Source organism: Podarcis tiliguerta, assembly GCF_965153285.1.
Source record: "Podarcis tiliguerta genome assembly, chromosome: 16".
Lineage (NCBI taxonomy): Eukaryota > Metazoa > Chordata > Lepidosauria > Squamata > Lacertidae > Podarcis > Podarcis tiliguerta.
This window is the reverse complement of record NC_139549.1, coordinates 19,152,661-19,170,903: the sequence shown is the minus strand read 5'-3', so window position 1 is coordinate 19,170,903 and position 18,243 is coordinate 19,152,661. Positions and strand designations below refer to the sequence as shown.

Sequence of the window (18,243 nt, the reverse complement as noted above, 5' to 3'; positions counted from 1 at the left end):
TTTATTTGTATATACAGTGGTACCTCAGGTTAAGGTTCCGGAGGTCCGTTCTTAACCTGAAACTGTTCTTAACCTGAAGCACCACTTTAGCTAATGGGGCCTCCCATTGCTCCTGCGCCATTGCTGCACGATTTCTGTTCTCATCCTGAAGCAAAGTTCTTAACCCGAGGTACTATTTCTGGGTTAGCGGATATAACTTGAAGCGTATGTAACCTGAAGCGTATGTAACCTGAGGTAACACTGTATCCACCTTTAGTCTGCATGGAGAGAAAGTACAGTGGTACCTCGCATTACATATGCTTACGGTTACATACGCTTCAGGTTACAGACTCCGCTAACCCAGAAATAGTGCTTCAGGTTAAGAACTTTGCTTCAGGATGAGAACAGAAATTGTGCTCCGGCGGCGCGGCAGCAACAGGAGGCCCCCTTAGCTAAAGTGGTGCTTCAGGTTAAGAACAGTTTCAGGTTAAGTACGGACCTCTGGAACGAATTAAGTACTTAACCCGAGGTACCACTGTACAGCTCTTTCAGCCTGGTCATCTCAGGAGGGGCTGGTTCCCCACAGCAGTGCAGCGCCTCTCCCCCTTGGTTCCCCAAGGCATCTCTCCCAGCCTGCCTTCAGCCAAGATCCTTCTGCCCTCTATTTCAGCTATTCCAAGGCTCATGCCAAAGGCCCCCAAACACTTCCTGCGGCATCGCAGCCAGTTGCCCAGCTTTACAGGCAACTTGGGCAGGGAACACATCGCGACCCTGGCCACCGCGATGTTATCGCCAGCTCAAAATGCCTGAAACCGCTATCGCAGCCTGAGCACCCTACCAGTTTCAGACCATTTGCTGATACATCACCCAGCCCTAGTGGGGAGCCGCCTGTCGCCAGAGTCTGGAGGCAGCGGAGGGAGGGCGGGGGACAACTTCAGCAAAGGATCTCCTGGGCTTTTCTCTTGCAGCAGCCACGGGAGAGGAAGGGCCCAAGCCTGACCGGTCCAGCAGCATCAAGCGCATGCAGGCCATAAGGCGGCGGCATAACGCAGGCAGCAACCCCACCCCCCCGTCCTCAGTGATGGGGTCCCCGCCCAGGTAAGCACCGCGGCACATGCATGCACTCTCCCCTTTTTCAGTTGGTAGTTTTTGTTGGGATACTGCCAGGGAGACAAAGTCCATCATGACTCCACATCGTCTCCGGACGTCCATTGATCTCCCGTAGACACGCAGTATCAGCAATTAGCGACACGAGCTCCAGAAATAGCTTGCCACATTCCATAGCTGATGCACGCTCTATCAGCAGATAAAGCACACAGCGAAAGATGCACTCAGGAGAGCATTATTTACAAGTTTATTTCTGCGTTGATCAGAACAAAGAAAAACATGACTGCCTGCTTCAGTGTCTCAGGCACAGAGAGAGAACGAAAGCATAGACACAACAGAAACATCCTGTGAACAGGAAATACGCAGGCTGTGACACAAACATCCTGCTCCCTTTTAAGGTGGAACGGAAATATCCTAACCGTTTTTTATTATTATCTTGCCTCTTCTCACCCTCCTGCCTCTCCCCGCAGTTTACAGGACCTGCAGCGAGGCCGGGCCTCTTCGCACTCTCGCGCGCTCACCCTCCCCTCCGCCCTGCAGTTCGCCAGCTCCCTCCTGCTGCCGCGAGGGGCCATCCACGAAGCCTGCAACTTCGACGACACGTCTGAAGGTGCCGTGCACTACTTCTACGACGAGAGCGGTGAGCGAGGGGGGGGGGACACCGCATGGGAAAAGGGGGGGCAGAGCCGCAGGGGGTGCTTGAGCAGGGGGCCTCTCCTGAGCCTCCCGTTGTTTTATTCTGCATTTTGATTTATTGGTGTTCGGGTTCAAAGGTTCGTGTTGTCATACTTTGTAAGCCGCTCAGAAGCAGCCTTTGAAAACTGCTTAGCAGCGGCAGTGGCTTTTTTTGTGGCAGTTCCCTGCTTGTGGGATTGGACTGAAGAAGAAAGGTGCCCCCCCCTTCTTCTGAACCTTCCCGAGAACTGGAGGACAGTACAGTGGTACCTCGGGTTAAGTACTTAATTTGTTTCTGAGGTCCGTTCTTAACCTGAAACTGTTCTTAACCTGAAGCACCACTTTACCTAATGGGGCCTCCTGCTGCTGCCGTGCCGCCGGAGCACAATTTCTGTTCTCATCCTGAAGCAAAGTTCTTAACCCGAGGTACTATTTCTGGATTAGCGGAGTCTGTAACCTGAAGCGTGTGTAACCCGAGGTACCACTGTATAGATTTAGAACAGTGGTTTGCAGAGGGGCATAGTTCAGAGGCTGCAGAGGGCAGAAGCTGGGAAATAATTGGAAGATGAACGGTGAGAAGAAGAACAAGCACCGGGGGAGAGACAGCTGACAGACTCAGGGTCTTTGGAAAGCATTGCTGACCCCCCCCCCCCGAACCAGGTGTGCATTACAGATAGTAGAGTAGAGAGCTCAGAGACAGAAATCTCAGATTAGGCGGCGCAGGGGTGGCGTAGAATAGGGACAACGTAGCGGGGTGGGACTGTTCTTGGAGCAATGCCATCATGGCATAGATACTACATTCCTTTGTCTCTGTGAATACTGAATAAATTACATGGTAAGGACTCTTCGTGTTTTCTGCATTTTTGGCTGCTACCGGGGGAGGGATAGGATTCCCTGAGCCTTGACAGATGCCCTTCTCAGAGAGGTGCACCTGTGTTCCTCATCAGGGACTTTCAGGAGGAATTTGAAATTGTTCCTGTTTACCCTGAGATCACTGTTTTCAGACAGTTTTTAACTGTAATTTTTAAAGAAATTTTTAAATTAATGATAACTGTTTATAGAATGTTTTTAAAAAATCTTTTGTTATTGATATGTTTGCTACCCTGCAATAAGAAAGGTGAAATACTACTACTACTGCTAAAATTATTATTATTATTAGTGGTATAAAATTTAAATAATAGTAGTAATTCAGGAGGGCAGGTCTTGCTTTAAGGTCGTTCACCAGTGTTTTGTGGACAGGACTAGATTCCCTTCAGCTCAGGAGGATTTTGTTCAGTGTAATACAGTCATGCCTTGGATCCCGAATGCCCTGGAACTCAGATGTTTTGGCTCCCGAACGCCACAAACCGGAAGTGAGCGTTATGGTTTGTGAATGTTCTTTTGGAACCTGAACATCTGACGGGGCTTCTGTGGCATCTGATTGGCTGCAGGACCTTCCTGCAGCCAATCAGAAGCCGCGATTTGGTTTTCAAATGTTTTGGAAGTTGAACGGACTTCCGGAATGGATTCCGTTCGGCTTCCAAGGTATGACTGTATGTATTTATTTCTTTGTGGCATGTACAACTCACCCGTTGTCTAAAGGTCCCAGGTTGTGGTTGCACATATCTCATTGAAAACAATATATCAGCTGAAACCGAAACACAGAAGCCATCATAAAATCTCAGTAAGAATGACTGCACAGCAGTGAGAACCAGAATAAAAACACATTCACCTGGTAAAGAGGTGCATCTTCACCTGCCAACACGGTTGAAGCATGACACACCTCAGAGGGGAAGTTGTTATGAAGATACGGAGCCACCACTGAGAAGGCCCTGCTCATGCACATTGCTGGGTGATAGGATTACAAGCAGGGCCTCCCCTATAGATCTTAAATATAAGGGCAGGATGATAAAGGAAGTGGTGTATGCCAGAATGTACCTTGGCTCCACTCCCTGAATAAGTGGACGCCCTCATTTCTCTCTGCCTCTCTGCATTTGCATGTAGAAGGCCCCAGCTTCAATATTCCTATCCTTTCCCCCTTTCTCTCCAGGTGTCCGGCGCTCATACACTTTCGGACTAGCCGGGGGCGGCTACGAGAATCCTGTGGCACAGCAAGTCAGTGCAGAGCACGGAACCAACAGTGGCTGGTGAGGCCTCCTGTGTTCTAAACTTGAGCATCTGATGTTGCATGCAGATGTGGGCTTTCTGGAAAGCTTTGAAAGTTGCCGGGGGCGGGGGGGGGGGGGGGAGAGAGATTCTGGAAAAGTTTCCCATGGCCCTAAACTCATGGCTAAGTTAGCATGTTTATAATGAAGTAATCACTTGTAATAATCATTAGTAAACAAATATCTTCTTCTCATAATAATCATTAGTAAACAAATCTTTTCTTTAAAGAAAGACACACTGCAATCCTATACCCACTTAACTGCAAGGAAGTCCCACTGAACTCAATGAAGCTTACCTCTCAGTGGCCATTTATGATTGCGCTTTTGGGTGATTTGTACAATGCTGTATTCAAGGCTTTCCTGGAACATTTGATTTTTGTTGAAATACTTGTAAATCTTTTAAAGATACGATTGCCCAGTAGTATCTATTTGTCTCATTTGACATACAGTCAGGCTAAACCTGTTGAAAGCAATGGACATTAGGGGACACTCAATCATTATCTAGATCAGGGTTTCCCAAACATTGAGCTGCATAGATAAATGGCTGGACTCTGTATCAGGCCGCTTCCTGTGTTCCTTGTCTAATGGTTTTAGGCCAGGCAGGAGCCATAGCTCAGTGGAAGGTGTATCATTTGCATGCAGAAGGCCCCAGCTTCAATTCCTGGTGGGGCCAGTTAGGGCTGGGAGAGCTCCCTGGAGCCCTGATGCCAGTCAGTGCAAGACAGTACTGAGCTAGACCAACAAATGGCCTGGCTCAGTTTCAGGCATCTTACTGCCTTCTTCCTATGCTAGTGCATCAAATTGTGACTGGGGAGACCCAGGTTCAAATCCCCCGCTCAGCCATGAAACCCAGTGTGTGATCTCAGTCCAGTCACCAGATCTTAGCCTAACCTACTCATGGGGTTGTTGTGAGGATACAGTAGGTGATGGCAAGAACCAGGGAGCTACTAGCGGGACTGTAAACTTAATAAAGAAATAGCTTGAATGGGTATCATGCGTTGGTTATCCGAAAGTAACTGATGGTGAAAGTGTGGGGAATCTGTGGCCCTTCAGATGTTGCCGGACTCCAACTCCCATCAGCCTCCAGCCAGCATGGCCGGTGGTCAGGGTGGATGGGAGTTGTAGTCCGGCAACATCTGGAGGCCTGCAGCTTCCCTTTTCCTGATGTAAGCAAACTCCCACTTATAGGACCTGTTGGTTGCCTCCCATCACCAGCCTCTCTCAGGTGATCGCTGCTGCATCACACTCCTTCTCTGTTTGCTTTGGCAGGGACAGGCACTCGCATTCCTCCAGCTTCAACTCTGCAGAGGTGCCAGAAGGGACGCCTGCCCTTACGCTGCTGCAGCCACGCCCCGTGGTTCTTCAGGGCATGCAAGTGCGCCGGGTGCCACTGGAAATCCCTGAGGTGAGGCCCTGGGACCCAGGTGGCAACACTGAGATCGCTTGGGCTTCCTCGGAAAGAGCCCTGGTTGGCTTGCATTGCTTTGTAATTTTGTAAGGCGCCTCAAATGTGGGACATTTCAGACAGAAGAGCTATAAGTTACCTGACCCAACAGGTGCTTTTAAGCTCTCCTCCTTGCTTGGGTGATAAGACCTGCTCGGCATGCCAGCTCCAGAAGACATGGGGTGCTTCCCTGAGATCTTGCAGGAACTCAGATTGCCCTGCGAGATATCATGAGAGCATCTGAGAGCTGTTCCACACAGCAGGCCTTCCCCGCTAAGCAAGGCAGAGAGCTTAAAAGCTCTTTCTGTGCTGGGTAACTCCAAGGGAATTGGACACAAAAGAGCTTTGCATCTCTCTGCCTTGCTTGGATGTAACCTGTGCAATTTCAACCAACCTGCCTTCAACCACATGTTGTTGGAATTGCGCGAGTTACATGTGTGTAAAATGCAGCCATACTCTATTTGATCTCCCAAGTCCTAGTCCAACACTCTGACCACTGCACCACACTGGCTTCCTAGAGTACTTCTGCTATGGGGCAGCTATATAAATTAAGTAGGTAAATAAATATGGGGAAAGCAAAATGTCACCTAGAGAAGCATCTGAAATAGTTTACTTGAAGTTTGTTTAATTCTGGATTGATGTTTTCGTATGTTATAAACCAATTTTTCTTTCTTTAAAATACAAAGCGGTATAGAAATGAAATTAATAATAATAATTGTACTCTCCCAGTTTATTACAATTGTGAAAAACGGGCTTAGCAAAATTCGATTTTTCTGGGACAAAAACTGAAGAAGGCAGGGGCAGAGCGATTGAAAAGTAAGAGAGACTTGAGAAAGGGGACATTATTTGTGGGTTCAGCTTTTAGTTTCTGGCCAGGAGGCGAAGTCTCTTTCCTTTTAAACAGTTTTGGGGGTGATGGGATGGGTCCTGAGTGGAGTGGCAGAACCAGCCCAGTTAATTGGCTGTTTTCCGCAGTTCGACCTTCTGGACCAGGAGTCGCTGCACGAATCCCAGGAGAACACGCTGATGATTGAGGACAAATGCCACCCGCGCCAATACTACAAGTTCTGGGTGCTGCCCGGGCGCTGGATGCGAGTGCGCTACGACCGCCTGGCCTTGCTGGCTCTGCTGGACCGGTGAGTGACACACCCAGCTGCTCGTTCTGCCGGGATCCAGGCAGTCCTGTCTCCCCAGTGATGCCTCTTCCTGCAAAAGGTGCCTCTGGGCATATACCAGCCGTAAAGGTGCAAGATGAGGCTGGCAAAGTCTCGCAGCTAACTGCTGAATGGATGACTGGCACCTCCTTGGTTACAAGCTGTCCAGATCTTTGGGTTTCCGAAGCCTCTTTGCAACCTCACAACTTTGGAAAGCTGTAGCCCAAATGGTCGCATCTGCCAGGCAGTCGCAAGATAACGGATTTGCTCACGAGCCCTTGGGTGGATTTGGACAATACTTTTGAGAAAAATAGCAGAACCCTTTTGAAAACAAAGCAACCCTCTGCCTGTTTCTGATCTCTGCCCTGTCCCTGGAATGCCGCTTAAGTGTGCTGAAAGGTAAAAATTGGGCTTTCCGATTCAACATAAGGAAGCAGATCTTAGGTTACGCATTTTTCTAATGACCAGCTGGGATGGAACAGTTCAAGGAGAAGTCCCTGCTGCCTCGCGATGATGGGAGCAGCCCCTGCCTCCCTCCTCTTCCCTCCTCTGCTGCCTATTGCTGCCAGGTGGCAGTGAATGGTCAGTGACGCTCCGTTCTTCCTCCGCCCCTCCAGGAACCGGCGAGTGGCAGAGAACGTGTTTGTGGTGGTGCTGGTGAGCCTGGTAGCCTTCCTTGGATACCTCCTCCTCCTCCAGGGCTTCTTCCGGGACATTTGGGTGTTCCAGTTCTGCGTGGTCATCGCCAGCTGCCAATACTCTCTGCTGAAGGTGAGTCTGTGGAGCCCTGTCTGCAGCTGAGTGTGTAGCTTTGCCATTCAATGAGTGCACTTTCAGTACTGCTCCCCTCCCCCTGGATGTCCTGAGGGTGCATTTTCTCTGCAAGGAGACGTGATGTATCTAACCTCCCGCCCCCTTTCCTGACATCTTTTTTTTCAGAGTGTCCAGCCTGATGCTGCTTCGCCGATGCATGTGAGTATCAAACAGCTGGGAATTTGAGCAGGCTTGAGAGTGTGTGCGCGTGCACACACAAGGATAGCAGATACGGCTTTGGGTGGTCCCTTGGATGCACTTTTGTGCATGTTGTGTGGAATCAGTTTATTAGTGGGACCCATGCACCCGAGAGCTGGGAGCGGGAGGACAGGGCAGGAAGTACCATCCGCCAGGGGGTGGGCAATGGGGTAATTGCTCTCAGCCAGGTGTGGGAACCTCTGGCCTCTGGGCCAACCTTGTTCCACCAGGGTTTCCAGATTGATCCGCAAGGTAGTTTACTCCCTGAAAACATGCCCACTGGTCAATCAGCTGACGCCACCTCAATGGGTGGCTAATGCCACCTGATAGACTGGGCATTGGAATGGACCTTTAAAGCCCTCAATGGCTTCTTCCCTGCATACCATAAGGAGCATCTCCATCCCAGTCATTCAGTCTAGACACTGAGGTCCAGCTCCAAGAGCCTTCTGGCAGTTCCCTCACTGCGGGAGGTGAGGTTGCAGGGAACCAGGCAAAGGGCCTGTGGAATGCCCTCCCGTCAGGTATCAAAGAGAGAAACAATTACATGACTTTCAGTAGACATCTGAAGGCAGCCCTGTATAGGGAAGATGTAAGTATCTGATGTTTTATTGTGGTTTTCTAATTTGTTGGATGCCACCCAGAGTGATTGGGGCAATCCAGTCAGATGGGCAGCATATAAATTTATTATTATTATTATTATTATTATTATTATTATTATTATTATTATTATTACTACTACTACTGAAGGAGGATTGACTCACCCACTGATGGGCAAGGGGGTTTAGTGCTACCTGGCTCAGGTGCATGAGAGACCTCCGCATTTCTCACATGAGCAAACCCTGCAGGCAGCTGGTAGGCAGGAAGGTCAGTCCTACCTTATTTGGGCACAGGAGGTTCCCAAGTGCCCAACAGCCAGGTGATTTCCGGGCATAATGCTAGCCACTGCACAATGGATTTTAACAGCCAGGTAGTGGCATCGGGGCGGGGGGGAAATACAGGGGTAGCACAGAAGAGGCAAAGTATATTTCTAGGTGGATGAGTTGTAAGATCTCTGAAAGAAAAATGACAGCATGTTTACTGACTGGAGGAGTCCAGCTTACCCCCCTCCCGGTGCCACCAATGGAGACATATGACCTGGCAATCATCCAGCATGCTAATGAAGAATGGGAGGGGCCTGATAAGGATCTGGCCTGTGGAGCCAGCCCCCTGCTCTCTGCTGCCTTCTGCTGCATGCACGAAAGATGGGTCTTGGAAGGCAGACATGAAGCAGTCCCTGCCCAGAAACCTTGCAGCCTTGTGCTAGTTGCTGTCCCTAAGAGGAAGCATCCCTGGCCCCTGCTCTCAAGGGGGCTTTTCTGCTTTCCCTTCCTCCGGCAGGGGCACAACTGGATCATCGCCTACAGCCGCCCCGTTTACTTCTGCGTGGCGTGCCTCTTGATTTGGTTTCTGGACCTCTGTGCCCACGCCGTGCCCCTCCCACCCGTCTCCTTCTACGACCTCACCCTCTTCTCCGCTGGCTTCTTCTACTGCGCCCGAGACGTGGCGATCGGTGAGTGGCTGGCAGGGTGGCCCATGGCTGGCGAGAGAATCTCCGGGCGGCTCATGGGGTCGTTTGAATGTCCGTGGCTTGATTCTGTTTTTTCTTTTCTCACCCAGTTTTCACCCTCTGCTTCCCGGCCATCTTCCTCTTCGGACTCCTCCCCCAAGTCAACACTTGCTTCATGTACCTTCTGGAGCAAGTGGACATGAACATCTTTGGCGGAACAGGTGCAGAGAGAAGAGGGGAAGGGTGAAAGGGGAGGGGCTGGGGGTGGGTGGGGCTGAGGGGGTCTCGGGGTTCTGCTGGAGGTACAGAGCACATTCCTCTTCATCCTCCCCGGTTCGCATGAAAAAAGGGCAATGCATTGCTGAGCTGAGCATCCGTAGCGGAGCTGGGTATGGACTGCAGCACTTCAAACCGTGGGTCCAAGGTGGGACCCCCATAGTGCAGGCTGCAAGAGGCGCTACGGAAGGTGGAGGGGCTCAGAACTGAGGGACCGGGTCAGGAGGCCCATCCACTCGTAGCTGCGACTCCACCCTCCATTTGTCAGCCCCTTAAGTGTTTTAAAAGCTCTCCCTCGTCTCCCTCCACTGTCCCGATCTGTTGATGCAGAGGCAGGTGGAAATAACAGGGTCAGAGGTACACGGAGGAGTGGGCTGCTCCTCCTCCCCCACTCTGCCCACAGGACTTCGTGTCCTGGAACTGTAGGGCCTGGAAGGGACCCCAGGGTCATTTAGTCCAGCCCCCTGCAACGCAGGAATCACACCTAACCGTGACTGTGCAGGGATCGCCGTGGTGCTGGAAGCCACAGGAGGCGAGAGTGCTCTTGTGCTTGGGTTGTGGCTGCAGGAGTGGTATGGGGCAGGTGAGAGGGAGCCAGTGTAGAACGCCCTGCTTGTGAGATCAGCACTGGGCCAGTTTCAAGGTGTTGGCGTTGACAAATAAAGCCCTATTCAGCTCAGGGCCCAGTTCGCTTTAGAGAGCACCTTATACAACCCAGTACATTGCTGTGTTCTGCGGGAAATTTTCTCCTGCAAGTTCCTAAGATCTCAGAAGCCGCCTCTGCAGTAGCTCAGAGGAGCAGGGCTTGTAGCCGCTGTTCTGTGGACTGTTCCTGTCCAGAGATGGCACCCAGGCACCCACAATCTGCACTGCCCAGAAACAGTTGAAGACATTTTTGTTCCGGCAAGCTCTCCCTGCTAGATAAGTGTGTCTTACCTATGAGTTTGTTTGGGTTTCAGTCTTGTTTTAAACCTACCTGTTGCTTTTGTGCTTTTAACTGTTTATATTATGTGTAAATCGCCTTGAGACAGTGGTTTAGAAGGCAATTGATACATTAATTGTAATAATACAGTCGTACCTTGGAAGTCGAACGGAATCCGTTCGACTTCCAAAACGTTCAAAAACCAAATTGAGGCTTCTGATTGGCTGCAGGAAGGTCCTGCAGCCAATCAGCAGCCGCAAAAGCCACGCCGAACATTCCGGTTTCAAAAGAATGTTCGCTTCCGGGTCTGTGGCATTCAGGAGCCAAAATGTCCGAGTTCCAGGGCATTCGGGATCCAAGGTACGACTGTAATGATGATAATTTATGGTGCTACCTTCTCTTTCTCTCCCCACCCACAGCTGCCACCAGTCCCCTCACCGCCTTCGTTGCTCTCCTGCGCAGCCTCCTCGTGGCTGCCCTTCTGTACGGTTTCTGCCTTGGGGCCATCAAGGTACCTGACCTTTGTGGGGAGCGAACGGGCCAGACTTGCCTTTGTGGAATGGGCTGGGGCTGGGTGTTGGCATTGAGCTCCAGGGCAGGTTCAGGTGGTTTGCTTTGTGGTCACACTGAAGCAACAGTGCCATCAGATCAGGTCTAGGTTGGGGGGTCCGCTTTTGGCTGTGTATTGCTGGCTTTGGGTTTCAGGCGGGGGCTTTGAGGGTGTTGTGGTTTCTCTGAGCCTGATTGGTTTAGTTTCTCTCCTCTTTGCTCTCTCCCAGACTCCGTGGGGTGACCAGCACGTGCCCGTCCTCTTCTCCGTCTTCTGTGGCCTCCTCATGGCACTCTCGTATCACCTGAGCCGCCAGAGCAGTGACCCGACTGTGCTCTGGTCTGTATCCCACCCGGGATGGATGGGGAGTGTATCCTTCAGCAGCAGAGAGCAAGGAGGGAGTTGGGACTCCTGAGTGGCAGGGAGACAATTCGGGGGGAGGGGGAGAGATCAGGGTTTGCAATCAATAGCTGCTGGGAGGTGGAAGGACAAGAGAGGGGAGGATTGCTGGGGACAGTGGAGCAGATTCCTATGGGAGGTGGTGGACTCTTCTTTCTTGGAGGTTTTGAAGCAGAGGTTGGGTGGCCATCTGTTATGTGCAATCTAGTTGAGATTCCTGCGTTTGCAGGGGGTTGGACTAGATGACCCTTGGGGTCCACTTCCAACTACAATTCTGTGATTCTGTGACTCCCCAAACTGGCTTGATGTGGGGAGAGGCATGAGCCTGCTGGGGATTTCCTAACCCTACTTCTTCTCTTCCCTGTTTGTCTCCCCCGGACGAGACAGGTCTTTGATACGAAGCAAGCTTTTCCCTGAATTTGAAAACCGCAATGTGGAGAGCCCCCCACTTGGAATTAAGGATCCGCTGCCTGAGAAACTACGCAGCTCCCTGGTGAGTAAGGAGGCTTGAGGAATTTGGGTGGGTGGGTGGGTGTTCAAAAGCTCACTCACTTGAGGCACAGCTCCCAAATTCATTTGCAAATTGGGCATAGTCTGCACTGAGCCAGGCAACAGGAGGAGAGCTGCCTTTTTAATTTTTATTTTCCGTGCAACAGGGAGGGTAGCACGCCATCACCCCAAGGAGCATTTCCATCCACATTTTAAAGCGATGGTGTTTCTTCGCTTCTCCAACTGGCGATGAGCTGTAAAATTTAAAAAGTAGGGCGAGTGGGGAAGTTGAAATACAGCCTGTAAACCACCTTTCATGTGGATTAAATAAAAAAGACCTGCGCTTGCAAAGGGGCTATCTGTTGGTTATGTGCAAAATTGATGTGGTTTGAGTTCAGGCTGCTCTGTCCATCCCTGCTGGTGAGGTGGGTGGGGCAGCCTGGAAAAGGAAAAAGAAGGGGGGTCTGCCCTATGCAGTTTTACTTCTTCACTGATAAATGGTGTCCTAGCAATGGGCCGTCCCAGAGTGGTCCATCAGCATAAAACAGGGCTGTCTAACAGGTTGACTTCTATCTACTGTTAGATTGACTGGTGTCCATGGTAGATCACGCGATCCTCCCCCCCCCCCAAAAAAAAACCTCAGCAACTTTGATTTCCTAAAAAATAATCTAAACAACTTTGGTAGATCACTGCCATTTATTTTATAGCGAGAGTAGATCTCAGTCTCTTGAAAGTTGGACATGCCTGGCTTAAAATATCGGCATAGTAGCAATAATTCATAAGAGAAAGCTGTGATGGGCTTTTTGAAGAAAAGGGAGCTCCCTGGAGGGTGTGGGGCTCAGGTGTCTGTGTCTCAGACGCAAGCCAGCAGGTCACCTCTAAAGCAAAAGGTGCTGTGCACAGAGAAAGTCCCAGCGTTTCACTTCCTCTTCCTCCTCGCCCCAACGCAGCGGGAGATCCTTCACTCAGACCTGGTCATGTGCCTCGTCATCGCTGTCCTGACATTTGCCATCAGCGCCAGCACCGTCTTCATCGCTCTTGAGGTACCTGTGGGAAGAAAGGTTGGTGGGTGTGGGAGACAGAGGCTCCCAAGGAGCTTGGGTGCTGCTTTGCGCAGGGAGCGTCAGCGGTTGCCGAGGAGGTGCCCAGCGCTCCAGAGCCAAAAACTTTAGATCTGTGGAGTCCGGTGATGTCACAGATTTGCAAATGTCTGTGGATTGGACCCAGTGGCAGTGGTGGGGGTGGTACTAGAGGTAGAAGGAAGGAAGGCAATCGTAGATTCATAGAATTGGAAGGGACCCTGGCAATAATCTAGCCGAACCGCCTGCAATGCAGGAATATTCAGCTGTCCCATACAGGGATTGAACCTGCAACCTGGGCGCTATAAGCACAGCACTCTAACCGACAGAGCTATCCAGGGAGTAGCTGTGAAGGCCTAGAAAAAGAATTGGGTTAGGGGATCGGATGACAACACCCCTCCCCACAGAATTTTAAAGAGAAAATTGAAAACCTCCTGTGAACCATGTGTGAAGGAACCATCAGGGTCATCTTGATTTAAGAGCCTCATGCTATATTGACTAAGCTATTTTCTGCCCAGCTTGTTGGCAACAGTGTCCCCCTGCCGCCCCCCCCCCCAGCAGTCCAACAGTTCTTTGAGCTGTTCACTTAGATAACCCTTGGCAGGTAGGCATTACTTAGTCTAGTAAGCTTGCACACACAGAAGAAAAACAGTGAGTGAGCAGGTGCTCTGGGCTAACAAGCGTAACAGCAACCCTTTATGTGCCTGCAGTGTACCTTATTGCATTGCCCGCCTCTTGTTCTGCCCTTCCCAGTCTGTTCTAGGTTACGTGCTCTATGCTTTGGCCGGCCTGGTGGGCTTCGTCACTCACTACCTGCTGCCCCAGCTGCGGAAGCAGCTGCCCTGGTTCTGCCTCTCGCAGCCGGTGCTGAAGCCGCGCGAGTACAGCCAGTTCGAAGTGCGCAGTAAGTACCCCGGGTCCACGTACGCGGGCAGGCGTCCCTAAACTTGATGTTCCTCTGAACTCTTGAGCAGGGAGAGGCTGTCTTTGGAGGGCTCATTGCTCTCAGCTCAGCCCTGGGATGGTGCAGACATGGGATGATGCCTTTGTGCACCTGGACTTCTTATGGCACAAAGCAGAGTTTCTAGATAGGCTTGAGACGCAGTTCAGTAAGGCTTGAGCCCCCAGGGAAGCACTGTGGCTCAATGGTGCTGCATGCGAAGCAGGTTCAATCCCTGCCATTTCTTGGTAAGGCTGGGAGAGACAGCCCTGCCTCTAACCCTGGAGAGCTGCTGCCGGTCAGTGAAGACAGTCCTCGGCTAGATGGGCCAAGCAGGTGATTGAGCATCATCTTATGTTCCTGTCTGCCTTCCTCCACTCAACATCTTCCAGGTGCTGCCCAGCTGATGTGGTTTGAGAAGCTCTACGCCTGGCTACAGTGTGTGGAGAAATACTTCATCTACCCAGCTGTGGTGCTCAACGCTCTCACCATCGATGCCCACTTGGTCAGCACTCCACGGCAGGACAAGTTCTGCATCTAGTAAGTCCCACTCCCACGCTGGGCTGCAATTTCATTGTAGGATGGGAGAGGCTGCTCTGGTGGACTTTCTCTCTCTCTCCCTCCCTCCCTCCTCTCCTTCTCTCTCTCACCTTCTGCACTTCAGGGTAGAAAGCTGTCTTAAGGGTTCTCCAGTGCCAAAAATGTTTGCACCAGGACATGACTACCCAAGACTACATTTGCACCGTATATATTCAAAGCTGTATGATACCAGCTTCAACAGTCATGGCTTTCCCCAAAGAATTCTGGGAGCTGTAGTTTGTTACGGGTGCAGAGAGCTGTTAGGAGACTCCTTATTCTCCTTATGGAGCTGCAATTCCCAGACTTCCCCGTGAAGAGAGATAAATTGTTTAAGCACTCTTGAGAATTGTATTTTTCTGTGCGGGGAATATAGTGGTCTCTTAACAACCTTCAGCACACTTAACGAGCCACAGCTCCCGGGATTTTGGATGAGGGGGAACCACAACTGCTTAAAGTGGTATAGTGCTTAAAATTATGTTGTGAATGTGGTCTTTTCCCACCTGGTGCCTTTCAGAGGTTTTGAACCACAATTCCGATCAGCATGCTAGCTGGGGCTGATGGCAGCTGTAGCCTAACGTAACTGGGGGGCACCAGGTTGGGGAAAGCTGCTCTAAATTATGCCTGTCAGAAAACCCTTGTGTAACTGCATCATTTTCAGAATTTGTTGTGTGCTTGCTGATTACAGGGATTGGATGTGGGTGTGTACTTGGGCCATGAGTACTGAGAAACTCCACTTGTGCCTCTTCCAACCATTTTTTGACTTCTGAGATGTCCATATAACTTCCAAGCAAAGGGTAGCAAATGATCAGCCTAATAAGCCAATATCCTTAAGCATACTGAATTTGCAATATGAAATCCTGTGCTTGCTCACCATTTGCGCAGAATGATCTAATAGCATTGGCGCCAGGACTGGATTTTTGTGTGTGTACTTCTGTTACTGCCCAGGCTGAGGAGTTAGCGCTGAACTGAAAGTGTGTGCTTATGTGTGTGTTTAAGTGAGTTTCTAGCTGTTGCATTTATGAAGCTGTGCTTTGAACATCAGTGGGCTGTGCCTGGCAGAATCTCAGAAGCTGGAGCGTACCGGGAGGGTGGAGGACTGAGGGGAACTTTTGTGTCTGCATGTGGCTCTTTGGTTCTCCTCATAAATAGCAGGAGCGGTGTGTATAGCCTGCAGAAAAACATTTTGTAGAAGCATTGCACGATCCTTTTGTGATCAGAAATCATGAACACTGGCCTCCAAATGCCTTTGGCTAGCCATAAACTTCGTGCAACAAACTTTTAAGAACCTTGGGTTTCCCTTTTTGTTTTTGTTTTTGCTGGAGGTAGAGGACAGATGCACGAGTAACTTATTCTCTCTTCTTTTCCCTCTCCCCGCCTCCCCTCTAATCCCAGTTGCCGAGCCCTCCTCATCACCATTGCAGGCATGAAACTTCTGCGTTGCTCCTTCTGCTGCCCCCCTCAGCAGTACGTCGCCCTGGGCTTCACTGTCCTCTTCTTCCAGTTTGACTACAAGCAGTACTCCGAGGGCTTCCTCACTGACTACTTTGTCATGTCCATCCTCTTTAGCAAGGTAGGTGCTGACCTGAACCCCCCTCTCCTGTCAGGAAGAGAGTCCTGGAATCATAGAGTTGGAAGGAACCCTGAGGATCATTCCTGCAATGCAGGAATATGTAGCTCTCCCATGTGGCGATCGAACCTGCAACCTAAGCATTATCAGCACTGCGCTCTAACTAGTCCTTAGACTGGCAGAACAGGCAGCTTTGCTTGGGGTCCAAGGGGCTAGGATAATACATTGCAGTGCCATTCATTTGGGAAGTGATAGCAGATCTTCTATGAACTAATATCAAACTCCTTCTCTGAGTGTGAATTCTTTATTTTATTCATTCATTCATTCATTCATTTATTTGATTTCTGTTTCTCCTTGGAGCTCAAGGTGGTGGCATATGTGGTTTCCCCTCCTCCCCATTTTATCCTCACAACAACTCAGTAAGGTAGGCAAGGCTAAGACAGCCAATGGCCCAAGGTAATGACCCAGTAAGCTCCATCGCTTACAAAAAGAGCAAATTTGAACCCTGGTCTCCCAAGTCCCTAGTCTAGCACTCTAACCACTGCACGACACTGGCTTTTACATAGCCAAAAGAAATTCCACTGTAACAGCAAGGAAGTATCACCAGGCTCAGGAGAACTCAAAAGTTTGCAGAAGCATAAGAAATGGAAAGAGGGGTCCCTCAAACAGCCCAAAGTAGAATTGAGTGTGGCTCAGTGGAATGCTAGCTGACTGTTAGGGGAGGGGGAATGGATGGTGTGGGAAAGGTGAATGGAATGGAGTGTCCTGCAAGGTGGCACGGCTAGCTGGTTGGCTGGAGCCATGAATTGGAGCACTTTGCACTGCAACCTTCTGTTGCAGATATCACTGGTATCCAGTGGCTGGCTCCATTCTTGCAACTGAGGAACTGGCTCATTTTAACACCACAGTCCTTATTTGCGTCCTGCGCTCCTGAGTTTAGATTGCCTTCTGTTTGTTTACTGATTGGTTGGTTTTATTTTTATTTTTCAGTAGATTTGTGGCCTGCTTTTCAACTGGCATGCCCAAGGCAGTTCGCAACATAAAAAAAAGGCAGTAAACCCATTAGCCGCCTTACAGTTTAAACAAAGGGAAACCCAAGGTTTCTGCTGCTGTTTTTAACCATTTGTACCTCTCATTCCTTTTCAGTGTCTTGAGGGAACCCAATAGTTTTGGGTTACCCTGTCCAGAGGACTACATAATCCTTGTCACCCGCTATCTGGAAGGGCTTTTTGTCTTCTCTACCCAATAAAGAGCCAATCCCTGGCAGCATAGCAAATCACAAAGGAAGGAAGGAATTTGGAAAGGGGCATGCAGGGCAGTCTTTGAGGAGGAGTGCCTGGTGCAGGTCAAAGAGGAGGGGCAGGGGAGCAAGACAGGGAGGGACTCCCCAGATTGTGGACCAACCCATTGGGAATAGGGAAGGTGACCCAGGACTATCAAATTCAGGTGGGGCCTGCCCCTTAGCCATCCTGGTCTCTGGAGTGGGGCAAATCTGCTCCCTCTCCACTCCGATCCACTAGTCTCTACTGCTGGACTGAGCACCATGTGGGTAAACTTCTCTGTTCTTCTTTTCCCGCACCCCATCCCCTCTCCAGCTGTGGGACCTCTTATACAAGCTCCGGTTTGTGCTCACCTACATCGCCCCCTGGCAGATCACGTGGGGCTCTGCTTTCCACGCCTTCGCTCAGCCGTTCGCCGTACCCCGTATCCTTTTCCTGTTGCGGCAGCCAAGGGCTGGAGGTGGAAGGCAGCACGTTCAGAGTTTTCCTCAGTAATATTCAATTCATTTCAAGAAATTTACGTGGCGGAGGAACGCTCAAGTGTTTTACAAATGATGAGTGATGCAAACGGAAATAATTCCCCCTGCTCCGTTTCTGTCCTCTGCTCTCAACACAACCCCCGTCATCCAACAGGAGTGGCAGCAGACTCAGGGCTGCACATTTAACCAATGGGATTCACTGCCACATGATGTTCTGGTGGGCAGCATAAGCTGCTTCTAGGAAGATTCAATTCGTCAGTGACTCAGTAGCTTGAATTAGAGCAGCCACGGTCAACATTTTTACGTGTTTCCTGTTATCTATACCCCCAACTTTCCTTCAAGGAGCTCAGCATGGTTCTCCGCCTCTCTGTTTGATCCCCAAAGCAGCTCTGTGATGTAGGTTAGGCCGAGAGAGGCAGTGAGTGGCCCAAGGTTGCCCATTGAGCTTCCTGGCTGAGTGTGGGTGTGAACCCTGGTCTCCCAGATCCCAGTGCATCACTCTCAGTCCTACAGCACCCTGTTTTGGTGAATGCAAAAGACAGAGAGCAGGTGGCTAGTTGTAACTTTCAGCACCTGGGATGTGCTGACATTGCACATTGAACCAGCAGCAAGAGTAGCCGGGT

The 18,243-nt window shown here is 50.4% G+C and overlaps 1 protein-coding gene across 2 annotated transcripts in view; it reads left to right on the top strand.

Moving 5' to 3' along the window:
* PCNX3 (pecanex 3) overlaps window positions 1–18,243 on the top strand; it is a 47,200-nt gene that overhangs the window by 13,509 nt on the left and 15,448 nt on the right. For both annotated transcript variants that reach the window (XR_014505919.1, XM_083417253.1), the window contains exons 7-23: window positions 948–1,077; window positions 1,557–1,726; window positions 3,791–3,887; window positions 5,175–5,310; window positions 6,325–6,485; window positions 7,121–7,274; window positions 7,443–7,475; window positions 8,892–9,063; window positions 9,171–9,281; window positions 10,678–10,769; window positions 11,038–11,147; window positions 11,595–11,700; window positions 12,647–12,739; window positions 13,529–13,679; window positions 14,108–14,255; window positions 15,687–15,864; window positions 17,457–17,565. Coding sequence is in view for 1 of the 2 variants with exons in the window: in XM_083417253.1 (XP_083273379.1) it covers window positions 948–1,077; window positions 1,557–1,726; window positions 3,791–3,887; window positions 5,175–5,310; window positions 6,325–6,485; window positions 7,121–7,274; window positions 7,443–7,475; window positions 8,892–9,063; window positions 9,171–9,281; window positions 10,678–10,769; window positions 11,038–11,147; window positions 11,595–11,700; window positions 12,647–12,739; window positions 13,529–13,679; window positions 14,108–14,255; window positions 15,687–15,864; window positions 17,457–17,565 (2,151 nt within the window). In the remaining variant the exon portion in view is untranslated. The remainder of the gene's footprint in view (window positions 1–947; window positions 1,078–1,556; window positions 1,727–3,790; window positions 3,888–5,174; window positions 5,311–6,324; window positions 6,486–7,120; window positions 7,275–7,442; window positions 7,476–8,891; window positions 9,064–9,170; window positions 9,282–10,677; window positions 10,770–11,037; window positions 11,148–11,594; window positions 11,701–12,646; window positions 12,740–13,528; window positions 13,680–14,107; window positions 14,256–15,686; window positions 15,865–17,456; window positions 17,566–18,243) is intronic.